The following is a 14,472-nucleotide window of genomic DNA, read 5'->3' on the forward strand; positions in this document are numbered from 1 at the left end:
GGGGAGCCACGGAGGCTTGAGGGAAGCCGGTGGCCAAGTCTGCCCGCGGTCGTTGGGAGCAGCAGGGGATGGGCCCGCCTGCTGGTGGAGCTCCGGCTGACTGCCCTGCTGGTCTCCATCCCCAGTTCTCGCTCCTGTCTGAAGTGAGGGGCACCATCTCCCCCCAAGACCTGGACCGCTTCGACCACCTGGTGCTGAGACGGGAGATCGAGTCCATGAAGGCGCGCCAGCCCCCGGGCCCTGGGGCTGGGGACACCTACTCCGTGGTCTCCTACAGCGACACGGGCTCGTCCACAGGCAGCCACGGCACCTCCACCACCGTCAGCTCGGCCAGGGTGAGCTGCCCGCGCCCCGTCCCTGGCGTGCTGGCCCGCGGGGGCCGGGGGGCCTCAGGATGCCGGCTGTGCAGTGAGACGGATCTAGGTGCGCATCTCAGCGCCACCCCTTCCCGGCTCTGTCCCTTGCCTTTCCCAGCTGCAGCTTCTTCCCTTGGAAAAACCTCCTCGTTGTTGGAGGCCCCATGCGTGCCCAGCAAGGCAGGCGTGGGCTCACGGTGCGTAGGGGGAGGCTCGGGACAGAGGTGAAAAACGTGGGGGATCAGACAGAAAAATCAGTAACGGCCCGTGGGAGGATCCCACCAGAAACCGTGGCAGGGCCTTCCTGGGGGTCATCGTGGTGGCATCTCGCCTGAGACGCACCGTCTTGTCTCTGGACCCCACTCTGCCTCTCTTCCCCAGAAAAGCCTGGGGTCCCTCCTGGGTTCTGCCCCCAGGGTGCTCAGAGGCAGATGAGCCCCAGGAGGCCTTTGCCAGGAAGGAGCAAGGGAAGAGGCTCTCAGGCCACGCGGGCCTGGGGGTCAGGAGAGCCCGCGTGCTCACGCTCTCCTCTGCTGTCCTTAGATCCCTGTCACCACTGCCCCGTGGAAAGGGCGGGCGGGGGGTGGGGTGGGGGGAGCCGCATTTCTCAAGCCCTGCTGCTCCCAGATGCTGGCTTGGGAGATCTTACCGGTGGGGTCTCCGGAGCCCTGGGGCACACGCAGTCAGTGACCCTGCTGGAGGAGCAGAGCCCGGGGGTGCACCCCGGTTAGGGGCCCGGCAGGGAACAGCCCGGGGGAGCCTCTGCAGCCTGCCCATCCCAGCAGAGCTTTGGTTCCTCTTTAGCTCTGGGGATCTGGGTTTCTGGGGGAACTTCTATCTCTCTGTCTCCTACCCCTACCATTCTGAGTCACCCTCCTCCCCTTCTGAGTCCTGGTCCCGTCCTGGGGTGACCGGCAAGCTGCCAGGCATTCCTCTAGGGCTCTGGCTGTGGCTGCAGTGGAGGCAGTGCCAGGCCTCGGGAGGAGCAGATCACGCTTCTGGGGCAGGGAAGAAGCGGTCCCCGCCGCCCGGGGCTGGCTGTGTGTTTGGCTCTGTGCACGTGCTCCGATGGGGCACCCAGGTGATGAGCTGGATGCAGGGGGCAGGGCCCTGGCCCGAGGGGCCGGTTCTCTCCGGGGCCAGCTCCATTTCCATTGAGATTGGCCTCGGTAATATCCCTGTGGGGCTTCGGGGGCCGTGAGCCTCCGCTCTAAAACCTGGGGGGTTGCAGGCTGTAATTCTGGGCTAGTCCCTTTAGAAACGGGGATGGGAGATCCAGTGGGGGAACGGGGTGTGTTCTACCCTGGGAGGCAGGACATGTGGGTTTGAGCCCCGGTTTCTCCGGGCCTCAGTTTTCCCATGAGGAGAATGGCCCAAAGTCTTCGTCCGAGGCCCTGATGGCCGTCAGGGTGACTGTTATGTCCAGCTCAGCACTGGCCTGCCGTGGCCTTGCCCAGCCCCGGGGTCGCCCCCAAACCTGAGAGGTGCTGCCCCCCCCCCAGTCTCCGCCCCGTGCTTCACTGCCTGGTGCCTCAGTTTCCCCACTTGCACTGGGACAGGGATGCGGCTATGCACAGCTTTTGGGAGGATTAAATGAGGAGTAACCTCCCTGTTGGCACCGGCATCCCAGAAACGCCATCCAGACCCCGAGGGCAGGTGAAGCTTCTGCTCTTACCCACTCCCCCTACCCCCACCCCCGACCTGACTGCAGAAAACCACCTTGAGGATTTGCATCCAGGGCCTTGCAGACATTTGGAAGCTTCTGGAAGGCACTGGATTGAGGGTCTGCTACCCTCCCTCACTCTTCTCGTACCTCAGGTGCCCTTGCATGTACAGCCTGGGGCCTCATCCTTCAGACTCAGGGCTTCACTGCCGGCTCAGGGCTTGGGCCTCTGTGAAGTCCAGGTTTTCTCTGGTCCAATCTTCGGAGCAAAGTCCCCCTTCAGGCTCTGCCTTCCACTAGCAGGTGTGACCTTGGACAAGTCCCCACTCTTCTCTGGGCCTCCCGTTTTTCCATCTCCCAAATGGGAGTGACGATCCAGCCTTGCCTGCTGGCCAGTGCCAGGGTGGCCCCCGGGTGAATAGCCGTCGTCTATTCACAGCTGCCATCTCTGCAGAGCCGCAGCGGCCCCTGGTCTCCTGCGAGGACGCAGTTACGACGGAGGAGTGCTAGTTGTGGCAACGGGGCCTTCTCTTCATCCGTCCTTTTTGTCCCCCCGCCCCAGGCATCTAGGGGAGATAGGGGATTTTAGAGAATCGTGTTCATTGTGCCTTTCTCTGGGTGTGTGCATGCGTGCATGTTTGGCAGAGGGGGCGGCTGCTGCACCCACCACCCCATCCCTGGTATTTATTTGATGTATTTTTCTTTTTGCCTTTTGCCCACCCATCCTCCCCAGGAGCGGCTGCTGTGGCTTATAGACCTGATGGAGGTACCGTCCTTCCTGCTGGGCGGGGCTGGGGGCTCCCTTAGGTGGGGTGGAGGTAGGGGGGCCGTGGCCCTTCCTGCCACCCCCTTATGTCTGCACCGAGCCCTGGTGGGAACTGGGATCCTCCTTCGTGCTCGCGGTCCCTCCTGTTGGCCAGCCCATGAGGTTTCCTCAGGCTTTGGAGTGGGAACGCTCTCCGCTTAAACCCCAGCCCCTGCCCCTTCCTTGCTCTGTGACCTCAGAAAGGGATCTTACCTCTCTGAGCTCAGTTTTAGGATCTGTAAGATAAGGATGATAATTTCTGGGGTGTGGAGCCGTTGTGAGACCTCTTGCCCCTCCATAGGCTATAAGCTCTGTCTGGACTGATCTCTTTCCCACTTCCCATGGCCTGGCTGTCCCCTGCGTGTGCATCAGCCCTGCGCTCACAGGTCACCTCTTCCCCCAAGACTTCCCTGATTCTCTGACTTCCCTATGGCTCCTCCAGCCCCCTGAGCGTCCCATTGTCATGACTCTTGTCTCATCATATTCTAATAATGTTGACAAGCCTGGCTGGCTACTCCCTCCTCCCCACCGCCCACAGCGGCTACTGTGTCTGAGTCACCAATGAATCCCTAGTGCCCAGCCCAGAGCCTGACCCACATTAATATCTGAGGCCATTGTTTTTGGTTTTTGGTTTTAATTTAAATTTGATTTGCCAACATGTAGTATAACACCCAGTGCTCATTTCATCACGTGCCCTCCTTGATGCAACTGGGGCCTTACCTAATAATAAGCACTGCTGGCATTTGTCGAGAGTTCTTTGTGGCCTCGTGATAACACTTTCCAATTGTGTCTTCTTTGACCTTGCCAGTAACTGGGAGGGGCAGGTACAGCCACGATTCCCACTGTTCAGAGAGGAAAGCCAAAGTCAGAGAGGGAAGCCACTTGGTCCAGGTCACTCAGCTAGTGAGTGGCGGAGTCGGGATTCAGTATTTATCTACTCCCCACCGAGTGCCGGGCACTGGTCTGCGGGACCGACACGTGTCCGTGAGCTTTGCAGTGATGCTGAACCCCCAAATCTAGATGGACAAGACCCCACAGCATCTCTTTCTTGTGATCACGCAGCTCCTGTCCCTCATGCAGCTCACCTGCTTCCCTGTCTCTGTGCAAACACCTGTCACATGGCTCTAACCTCCTTCTGAGTTAGTCTTCCCTGGTAAATAGGAGGGACCGGGGACCAGGCGGGGACCACACCTTTCTCCTGCCTGTGTGCCCAAGTGCCAGCCCAGGCTCTGGAAGTGAGTCGGGGCCCGGGAAATGTGGGGCAGAAACTGAAATGGATCCGCACGCCCTGGCCACTCAGGATTATCTTCCGACATTCCAGCCTTCTAAACACGTACCTCCCGCATCGTAGGAAAATGTCCTTTGCCCCAGTGTTCCGACCGGCAGAGTGGCAGGCGGCTGGCTCTCGTGACCCAGATGCCCCAGACGGTTGCCCCAGATGGAGCCAGTTTCCACTGAGCGTGGACCGCGCTGTGCAGTTAGCAGCCGCAGGTTAAACGTGGCTCATTCTGCAGCTTTTTCCCTTAAACCAGACAAAATCGATCAAAGGAGATCAGATACAGCCTTCCCCCGATGACAAATTGCGTTTCTTTTCCACTTGTCTAATAGAGAGCCAGCCCTGGGAATTTGTCCTGCCTGCAAACAATGTCATTCCTCCCATGCACACGTCAGCCAGGCGAGCGGAGCGGAAGCAGGGCCTGCCTGCCATTTCTTGAATCCTTCACGGGATACCAGCCAGCCGGCGGCAGGGGGGCTTAGGTGCACAGGTGCAGAGTCCCGCAGCCCGGGGCTGGCTCTCCCCAGTAGCAGCCGTGTCACCTTGGGCAGGTGACGTCAGCTTTTGGAGCCTCAGTTTCCACATCTGTACACCAGCTGATAAGACCAGTCATCTGTGGGTTGTCGTGAAAATTCAGTGAGCTCAGGAGCGGACTTGCAGGTGTGGAGAATGGGGGAGCCAATTCCCTGGATGCTCTAAGGGCTGGCAAAGGGCGCTGCAGAGGATTTCCGGGGCAGAGGGGTTGTAGAGGCCAAGGCCAGCCTTGTACCCACATAGCAGGTGCCATTGGGGTCGGGGGTGGCAGCTGGGACGTCTCTAGCCTTAACCACAGCCCCTTTGCTCTTGGAATTGAGAGGTTTGCACTCCAGGCGTCTCCTGTGCCTGGAAAGGGGCTCCCCAGGCCCCACCAGAGGATGCTGGGGCGGGGGTCCTGCCTCTAAAAGCCTTACCGCCCCCGTCCCCACGCGGTAAGGTGAGAAGTGGGTGCCGGGTGTGGCTGTCAGCACTTTGCTCCCCTGTGGCCTCCACTCTGTCCTCCTCCTCTGGGGCGAGAGGAGGGTGGAGATGCTCAGACCTGCCTCAGGCCCTTCCGGCCGCAGGGACCCTGATTGTCAAGGCAGCTCTTCCCCTGATTGTCACGGGGAGCAAACCATCAGAGGATCTTTTCCCACCTCCTGTGCCGTGCCTGTGGCCCAGCCCTGGCTGGGTGCAGAGCGAGCTCTGCTGGGCGAGCCCTCCCGCCGTGGGGGAGCAGGAAGGACCCCAACCATTGACTCATCCATCAGCCACTCCTGCGGCGAGCATCCACTGGGACTCCCCCCGCCACCCGCCCCGTGCCGGGCTCTCAGGCCACAGCACTTGCTGCGGGGAAGCTTAGCCAGTCCTGTCGGGGAGGCAGCCTCAGATCAGATCACCTACCTAACTCACACCCTGAGAGATGGGGAGGATTGAGGCCCTGGTGAGCAGAGCAGGGCGTCAGGGGGATGTTTGAGCGGAGCTCGGAAGTCATTGGCATCAACCGGGCAATCCACAAGGCCAGGAGCCAGGTGGGCCAGATCGGCATGTGCAAAGGCCCTGGGCGCAAGAGTTGTGGACCCCAGAAGGAGCTGGGGGAGGTCAGGAGGGCCAGAATGCCCGGGGTGATGGGGAGAGGGCGCCGAGTTAGCAGCAGGAGGCACCAGAGAGTCGACTAACCCTGGAACCCCGGAACACCACTGAGGGTCTTCAGCCAGGAAGTGACAAGATCCTGTTGGCCTCTTTTAAGATGCTTCCCCTGCCTGCGCAGAGACCTCAGAGGCGCGTGCGGTGGGGTGACCTGGCGAGGCTCCCGCCTGCAGTCAGGCGGCCGGGCTCCGCGGCCCCTGTCCCAGGAGGCTGCTCGGTGCTCAGGGGCGGGGGGCACGGCAAGTCTGGAGTTAGTTTTTCTGCACGAGTAGAACAGCCCATTCCCCCCTAAGAGGCCTCGACACGAGCGCCCTGCACCTTCAGAGCCTTAAATTCATCGGGGGTGTCAGTGAGCCGCGGCGTTGCCTTAGCTGGTGTCTGCAGCAGCCACGATCCTCCCGGCCGGTCCTTTTGGGGGGCGGTGGCCTCCCCGCGCGGGGACTTGGGACTGACTGCTGGAAGCTGTTTCCGGCAAACAGAACCAAGTCCACACGGATCCGCCCTGCTCCTCCGGAGCCTGCACCCTCCCAGGTATAAACTGGGCGAGTCAGGGTAAATGCTGACCTGAGACTGGGGTCTTCACCTTCTCCGTGCCCTGGACCCCTCCGGCAGGCTGGCGAGCCCGGGCACCCCTGCTCGAAATAGCAGTTTTAAATGCTTAAAAGAAAATACATCGGATCATAACAAACCAGCTCAAGTCCTGGAGCAAAATGCCACGTTCAGAATACGGAAACAGTTGTAAACCGGGTGCTTGCTGATTCGCACGCCCGGCGGCAAGGTCTGACGGCAGGTCCGCGAGGCCGTCCCTCCTGCGAAGCCGGGGTGAGCGTAAGTGGGTTTTGTGGCGTCTGCAACAACGGGGATCTGGGATGTGACGGGATAGGCCTGCGACTTCGGTTGGTGACGGTGTCTCCGGCTGGGCTGCGCTGCCCCCGGTTTATAAGGAAGCAAATGTTAGACGTGGATTGGAGGTTGGTGAACACGGGCAGTGTGTTCTCCCTCGGCTGGGTTCCTGGGTCGCCGCATCCCTCCTGGAGCCCTGCTTTCCAGCACCTGTCCTAAGGGCTCCTCCGGTCCTGACCTGGAGCTTCTGGGTCACCGTCTGTCGCTGAGTGAAGGCCTCTCCCTGAGACCCCTGGGAGGCTGGCGCCTGGGGGCCGTGCGTGGTTGGGTGGTCGAACACGGTGCCGCGGCGGGCAGCTGGGAAACGCGCCCCGAGCCGGCCGGGAGCCGAGGCAGTTCCCACGGCCTGTGCCACGCCGGTGAGGGTGGGTTCCAGTCCTCCGTTTGGGGACCCTGTCTCCCGCCGACCCCTCTGCCCTTCCCTGGCAGCTCCCAGACTTTCAGCTCGGGAGAGGATGAGCCTGTCTCCGCCAGTGTGGCCAGCACCCCATGGCCTGGCTCCGTGATCCTTTTGGACTCTCGGTCCGTCCCCTGCACTCCAGGCAGCCCCACTGCCCCCCCCCCCGCCCCGTGCCCCCAGGAGCTCCAGGACTGGAGCCTCCACCCAGCTGGTCCCCTCCCCTCCCCGACCTTCCCGGGGTGATGGCCCCTTTTCCCCAGCCCTGGCTCTGGCCAGTACCACGCCTCGCTTGCCTCATCCCCTGCTCTCCACTTCTCCCCACTGTCTTCCTCCTCTTCTTTCCCTCCGGCTCCCTCTCCCCTCTCTGCCTTCCCTCCTCTGCCCCTCCCTGCTGGCCTTGGCTAGACATCTCGGCCCCCTCGGTGACCTTCCAGGACCTTCTGTGACTCAGGGTCTCAGTTTCCTCTGGACAGAGCAGGATAAGGCCCAGATAGCATCAGGCCTCTGGTGCATTTTGGGGCAGAGTGGGGCGGGGGGGGAGCCTGTTGTCCTGACATCAGAGTAAAGAAGCAAGAAGAACAAAGAGCTGAAAATAGCACCTTTATGTAAGAGCCTTCCCGTGGTGATGAGGGGCTGAGATACCAGGGAGTTGGGCTGGAGCGGGTGGCGGGGGCAGTGGGGGGGGGGGGGCTCGTTTTGCTGAGATGACACCTAGGCCACAGTCACCTGGAAGTGTCACCGCTTCCAGAATCAGGAGGCCACCTGGCGGAGGTCAGCACGGGTCATCGCCCTCCATCGCATCATTTTATTTTGGCCGCACAGCTCCCCCAGACCAGGCTCCTGGCATATCCGGGCCCTGACTGGGGCAGCTCAGACAAAAAGAGAGGAAGGGAGGAGAATTTTCTGAACTGTCGCTGATTTGGGGAGGAAGGAGATGGGAGGTGGGGGGAGTAGCCAGCCGGGAGGGCGTCCTGGCTCCTGCCTGCTGCAAGCCGTCTGCCTAACAGGCCCCGCTTCCTGCCTCGTCCTTGCTGTGTGACCTTGGGCAGGTGGCCTTCCCTCTCTGGGCCTCGCAACCTCAGCTACAGACGGATGAAGGGCTGTCTAGCAGGACCAGTGGAGCCACTGAGTCTAAGCCCTCCGCCACCGGTCTGTGGCCTGGGTGGGTGCAGGACGGGGGGCCCCCAAGCAGCGGGCAGGGACGGGCGCAGGAGGAGGAGGCCCGGATGCGGGGCGGGCGGGCTCCTGCGTGAGCTCTGACCTTGATCCTCCTCTGGAAGCCCGTTCCTCGTTCCTCGAGCGGTTCTGCTGACGCCTCCCCGGGGCTCTCCGCCTGCTGTCCATAGCTATTTCAGAGGCTCAGGGAACATGGCTCGGGGCCTCGGGGCTCCTGAGCGTCTGGATCCGGCAGATGGAGTCTGGCGGGGCCGGGCTGCGACCCGTCTGCCGTTTGCTCCACTTGAGGCCTCCTCCCAGGGCTGGGTCTCCGTACCCTCACCTCGCGACTCTCCCTCCCTGCCTCCCGAGCTGGCTCCAGGATGCCCTTTGCCGCCAAGAAGGGCCGAGGCCAGGGGCCAGGGATGGCCCTACCGTTGCACTTGGGTGAGGGGCGCTCCCAGGGCCCTCTGGCTCCCACAGTGTCGGGGCCCTCTCAGGTTCTGGGGTCAGGGTACCGCAGCCTGGGCTCTGGGGCCACCCCACCTGGGTTAAAAACCTGATCTGCGGTAGACTGGCCACATGGCCTTGGACAGGTCACTTCCTCTCTGAGCTGAAAATCTAAAAGCTGCGAGCCAGGGAGGATCGTGGGGTGCGCCTCACATGAAGAAGCAAGTGAGATCGTAGAAGGGCCCGGTGCCTCGCCCGCTGTGCTCCGCTCGCTGCCGTGCTGCTGAGAAAGCCACACCTGCTCTGGAGTGTGGTCAGGGCCCCGGATCCCTCCCGTCCCTCCCAGGGGCCCCGTTACAACCCCCATCAGTGATCCTGAGCGGAAGCGCACGGGCACGTACTGTGTGCATGGCCCTCTGCGGGTGTTGGGGACGCGGTGACCTGCACGTCGTTTATCCCCATGAGCCACGGCTGCCTGATAAATGCTCATTGGCTGAATGAGGGCCCAAGGCTCCTGACGAGCCAGACCAGGGCAGGGTCCCACATCTCTGACGTCAGCTGAGCCCCCAGGGTGCTTGTGGGCTGACTCCGGGGGCAGGTGGCAGCGGCTGAGTGTGGCAGAGGCGCCGCCTGGCCCTCCTGCAGACAGACAGCCGTCGGCCCTTGATCCCCGTCGTGCCTGCTGCAGAGGCCAGGGCTGCCTCCATGAGCCTCTGCTCACGACCAGCCCTGCCTCGCCGTCTACCTCGGCTCGGGTCGGCTGGGGGTGCCCAGCTGTACCGGTTCCGGGGAGCGCTGGACCCGGCCTGGTTTTGGAGGCCGTTTCCTTTCCACTGAAGCAGTCACGTGGGCCAGGGCAGGGTTTTGCAGCCTCTGGGCTTACTGGGGCAGATTTGCCAGGTCCCAAGCTTCTGATACGACGACAGTCACCTGCTCTCGTGGGTTGTGCCAGGCCCTGTTCCGAGCACGTCACGAGAGAGGGACGGCCGTCAGCCCACTCTGCGGAGGAGGGAACGGCGCCGGGCACGTCTGTGATTTGCCCCCCCTCCCCGCCCCGTGGCTGTGAGCAGCAGAGGAGCCGGGTGTGATCTTGTAGAAGCCAAAAGTGCTGCCACTCCCCTGGTGGGGGGGAGAGCAGCCCCGTCACTCCCCCTCCCGAGGAACCCCTCCCATCTCTGCATCCAGAAGCGTCTTCCTGTGACACGGTGCAGGGAACGGGGTTGGGACGCTGAAGTTTGCACGTATGCCTCAGCTTGTTGGTAAAATGAAGCAGGTGTCTCGGCCTGATGGTACCCCCCACCCCCCGGACGTCAAAGGACCAGAAAAAGAGCCCTGGGTGGGAAAGGCTCCGGGCTGGGAGGGCGGAGTGTCTCGGGGGTGGGTTCCCATGGCGGGTGTTCATGATTACATGCCCTTCTCCCGCCCAGAATGTTCAAGGAGCATCACTCGAGATGGGGCTGAGTGTGGAGTGACCTGGCAGCCGGTGGCCCAGGGACTCTGGCACCTGGAGCCCCTTCCATCCCTGCCCACTGCTCTACCCTAATTCAGGCCCCACCGTTACGCTCTCCACGATGATCCGCACGGGCTGCCTGGCCTCATTGTCTGGGGCCTCCTGCGTGACAGCCAGTGATCGATGAATTCATTCACCATCGATCGATTCACTCGTGGATTCATTTGCTTAGTAAATATTTATCGAGCAGCAGCAATCCGAAACACTGAGGAGGGAGTAGGGACCAGGTGGTCCCAAGTCCTGCCTTGGAGGAGGTTTTATCCTAATGGGAGAGACAAACAATAAACAGATCGATAATATAACTGATACATCCTATACAGAAAAATGAAGCAGAGTCAGGGGTTCGGCAGGGGTGGGGGTGGAGGTGGGGAGGGGTGCTGTTTTAGACAGGGCTGGTCCTGGAAGGCCTCGCTGAGGTCAGAGCTAAGTGACGTGAGGGAGCGAGTCTCTGGGGGCAGGGAGAGAGCAGTGAGTGCAAAGGCCCTGGGGCAGGAACCATCCCATCCTGTTGGAGAAGTAGCAAGAAAGGGCCCCAGTCACGAGGCTCGATGAGTACAGACTTTAGAACTTTCTCCATGGAAGGAGACCCTGGTTATGCGCCGGGGAGTGATATGATCTGATTTATGTTTCAAGGGTTACATCCTGAGGGCTGCTGGGTGAAGGACGTGATCAGAGTAAGAAGGAGAAAAATAAAGCAGGGCAGGAGGGAAGGGTTGTGGTTTCAGGTTGGCGGGGGGTTGTCAGGGTAGACTTCTTGGAGGAGGTGGTATCCGGGGAAGGTGTTGAAGGAGGTAAGAACGGAGCGGGCCGTGTGGTAGCTGAGGCGGAGCCTGTTGCAGGCACAGGGAACAGGCCGCGTGGGTCAAGGCCCCGACCTGCCCGCATTGCTCTGCTGTGGCTGGAGAGGAAGTGAGCAAAGGGAATCTTCCCAGAAGACAAACTGGGGCCATGTCGCCATGGCAACCCACTGCCCGCAGCCTCAGGTCCCAGCCGCCCCATCCATGCCTGAGTCGGGTGGAAGTGCTCGAAGATTCTCTGCCTCCTTCCCGCTTTCTGCGCGCCCTGCCCTCTGAAACCCCGTCCTTCCCCCCTTTGCCCCGCTCGCCCGCAATTCTCCACTGTCAGCCACGCTCCCTACTCCAGGAAGCCCTCCTTGACGGCCCCTCCCCATCCGCTTCTGTGCCTGTGTGTCCTCGCTCCGTGCGCAGTCTCCTCCTTGCTTGCCTGTGTCCAACCCACCGCTTGTAGGCTCCTGAAGGCCGGGCTGGGGTCTCACCTCCCCTGGGGCCCCGGGCCCTCCTCGTCAGTCCGGCGTCGAGGCTGCTTGACACTGACGGCTGCACTTGAGACGTGAGCCAGGCGTTGGTCGCAGGGGGCTCGTTGCCATCCTGGGCTCCCCTCTGGGACCCCTAGAGGGGCACTGCCCGGCCTCCTGGGGTTGACCCGGAGATTGAGGGGGCGTGAGGCTTCTTCCGGTGAGTTAGAGAAGGAAGCAAGAAATGGGCATGTTTTTGCGAAGTAAGTTTTGTTTAAACCTTCCCGCCCGCCTCACAGTTGAAACTATTCACATTAAAAAAGACAGAGACTTGACCTCTCACTTGCGTCCTGCCCTTGTCACCCCTTCCTGGGGCTGCTGCCAGGAGCACCTTTGGGTTTGGGAGCGCGTGGAGCAGGGCACCCGGGGCCCAGCTTCGGGAATCCCCAGTCCCGGTCGGAGCCACCCCACAGCATCGCCAGGGGGTTCAGGGGAGGCCTGGAGAGCCCCAAACAAAAAATTGATTTCAGAATGACCGGCAGGAAAATTAACATTAATTTTAACGTGTCAGCTTCCCCAGGGTGGGGCGTGTGGGGACAAGCGTGAGCTGCAGGGAGGGAGGATTCTGGAGTCCCGGAGGGCGCATTGCTTTTTCCCTCTCCAGTTTATATCTGCTCACGTTGCTTTCTTCTCCGTTTCTAGAACACTCTGGACCTCGAGGAAACTGGTGAGGCTGTCCAGGGCAGTACGAACACCCTCCCAGACGTTTCCCTGGTGAGACCCTCTGGCTCTTGCACTGAGTGTTGCCCTCCCTGGGCCTGCCGGAGGCCCTGGCGGCCGGCTCCTCCGGCAGAGCACAGGGGGGCACCGGGGCCCTCAGACCCTGCCCCGGGCCTGGGCCCAGGGGCGTCCCTCCGCCTCTCCGGCAGGTCCCAGGACCGCTCTCCGCTCGCTCGGGGGATGCGAGGCGGGGACTCGGGCTGTTTGTTTGCCGAGCTGGTGTTAACTTTGGCTTCGTTATCTGCACGTTGTCCTAACGAGTGTGTGAGTGGCCGTCTGACCACACTGGAAATGGAGGCTACCTGTGACCTCGTCCCCTCGGGCCCCTGTGCACACGTCAGCAGCATCACTTGGCAATTTCTGACCCAAATCACTTCTGAATGGCTTGGGCCCCGGAGCCTGCTGCCTGGGCTCAGATCCCACCTCTGCCACTGGCTGCGTGACTTCCGGCGAGTTCCTTAACCTCTCTGTGCCTCCGTTTTCCTCTCTGTAAAATGGGGATAGTACTAGAGTACCTACCCCACGAGTTTGTGGCAAGGGGCACGTGAGTCCATTGAAGTCAAAGCACTTGGGGCAATGCTTGCTCTGCCATCGGAGCTCTGCGAGTGTCGGAGGTTGGCCTAGGCAGAGGGGGGAGAGCAATGACCCACGTACCCACAGCCGCCCCTCACCATGCACCTGCTGGATGGCAGGCACCTGTGAACACGTGACACGTGTGCTTCCTCACGTCCCCACACCTCTGCTGGGCAGGCACGGGTTTCCCCACGGCCCAGAGCAGCGCTCCAAGAGGGGCTGTGCCTTGCCCGGGACCGCGCAGCCCTGGAGCCCAGGGGACTGTCCCCGCCTATCCGTCCTCCCTCCCTCTAATCCCGCACATCTCCAATCTCTAGCAGCCATGATAATCTTCTAAAAAGAAAAGCCAAGGAGATGCCCCTGTTGTTGTTTTTCCATTCTCCGCATCCACCTCTAATTGAGTCTTGTTCCCTGTGACAAGCCCTGGCTGATGCCAAGAGCTTCAGGTCCCAAAGGTAACGATGCCATCCCCAGAGACGCCCGCCAAGATCCCGACGCTTATCAGCTGCCGAGGTGGGGGGGAGAAGTTTTCCACTGGGGTGTTGCATTATTCAGAGCGGCGTGGCCGGTTGCTGACAGAGCAGGCCGGAGTTCCAGCGGGGCCCTCGCCTCGCCCCGCCGCGCCGCCATGGGCTCTGACTCCTTCTACTCCTGTTGGGTCTCTTGGCAGGATGATGTCAAAGCCGGCTCCGGCTCCGAGGGGCTGCCCGGCTGCAAGCCGCCGCCTCCCCCGCCGCCCCTGGCCCAAGGCCACGGCCGCCCGCCCACCCAGCGGAGGAAGCCAGCGCAGGAGGACGTCCAGCCCCCTTCGTCCGCGTCCTCCCACTCGGGCATCGTCTTCTCGGCCCCGAGGACCCACAGCCCACCGGCGGGCACCGCACCGGCCCCAGGCGCCCCGGCAGCCCCAGACCCGCCCTCCTCCCCCATCTATGCCTCTGTGTCCCCCGCCAACCCCGGCTCCAAGAGGCCGCTGGACGCCCACCTGGCCCTGGTCAACCAGCACCCCATCGGCCCCTTCCCGCGCGTCCGGTCACCCCCGCACCTGAAGAGCCCCCCTGCAGAGGCCACGCCGGCCGGGTGCTGCCTCCCGCCGCCCTCCCCCTCGGGCCGGCCGGATGCGACGGGCACGAACCAGCACTTTGTCATGGTGGAGGTGCACCGGCCCGACAGCGAGCCCGACGTGAACGAAGTGAGGGCGCTGCCGCAGACGCGCGGTGAGTACCGACCGCCCCCCCTCCCGCCCCGGGGCTGGGCTGCGGGGCACCTGCTGAGAGGGCCGGGGTGGGGGGCTCCCAGCAGCTCTGGGGTGGGCTGTCCGTCGGCACAAAGTGGGAGCCGGTGTGCGCCCAGCGTGCTGTAGCACAGGTGTTCCCTGCTCGTGGCCCGGGGGGCATCAGAGCGCCCCGGGGACAGGGTCCTGAGCCCCAGTGCTGCCACTGAAAAACCGGGTGACCACGGACAAGCCGTGGGATGGAGATTCCGTGACAGCCCCGCCGGGTCGCTGGGAGGCTTGGGCTCCTCTCTCCAGCACCCCCAGTCCTGGCCACCCTGCAGTCCCCGACAGTCTCTCCAGGGACAGCAGCCCCCCGTGAGGGCAGGGGTGACCTCTGTGACCTCTGTCCCCGGGGCCTGGCACAAGGCAAGTGCTGGGGGAAAGGCCTGTGTTGAAATGACTGTCTCC

General features: G+C 62.4%; 1 protein-coding gene across 1 annotated transcript in view; it reads left to right on the forward strand.

Moving 5' to 3' along the window:
* The window catches only part of WHRN (whirlin), an 82,789-nt gene that overhangs the window by 65,062 nt on the left and 3,255 nt on the right, over positions 1-14,472 (forward strand). Inside the window, 3 exon segments of the mRNA XM_041761356.1 lie at positions 126-335; positions 12,141-12,212; positions 13,462-14,005. Coding sequence (XP_041617290.1) covers positions 126-335; positions 12,141-12,212; positions 13,462-14,005 — 826 coding nt within the window.

Source organism: Vulpes lagopus, chromosome 7 (assembly GCF_018345385.1).
Source record: "Vulpes lagopus strain Blue_001 chromosome 7, ASM1834538v1, whole genome shotgun sequence".
In the NCBI taxonomy this organism is placed as follows: domain Eukaryota; kingdom Metazoa; phylum Chordata; class Mammalia; order Carnivora; family Canidae; genus Vulpes; species Vulpes lagopus.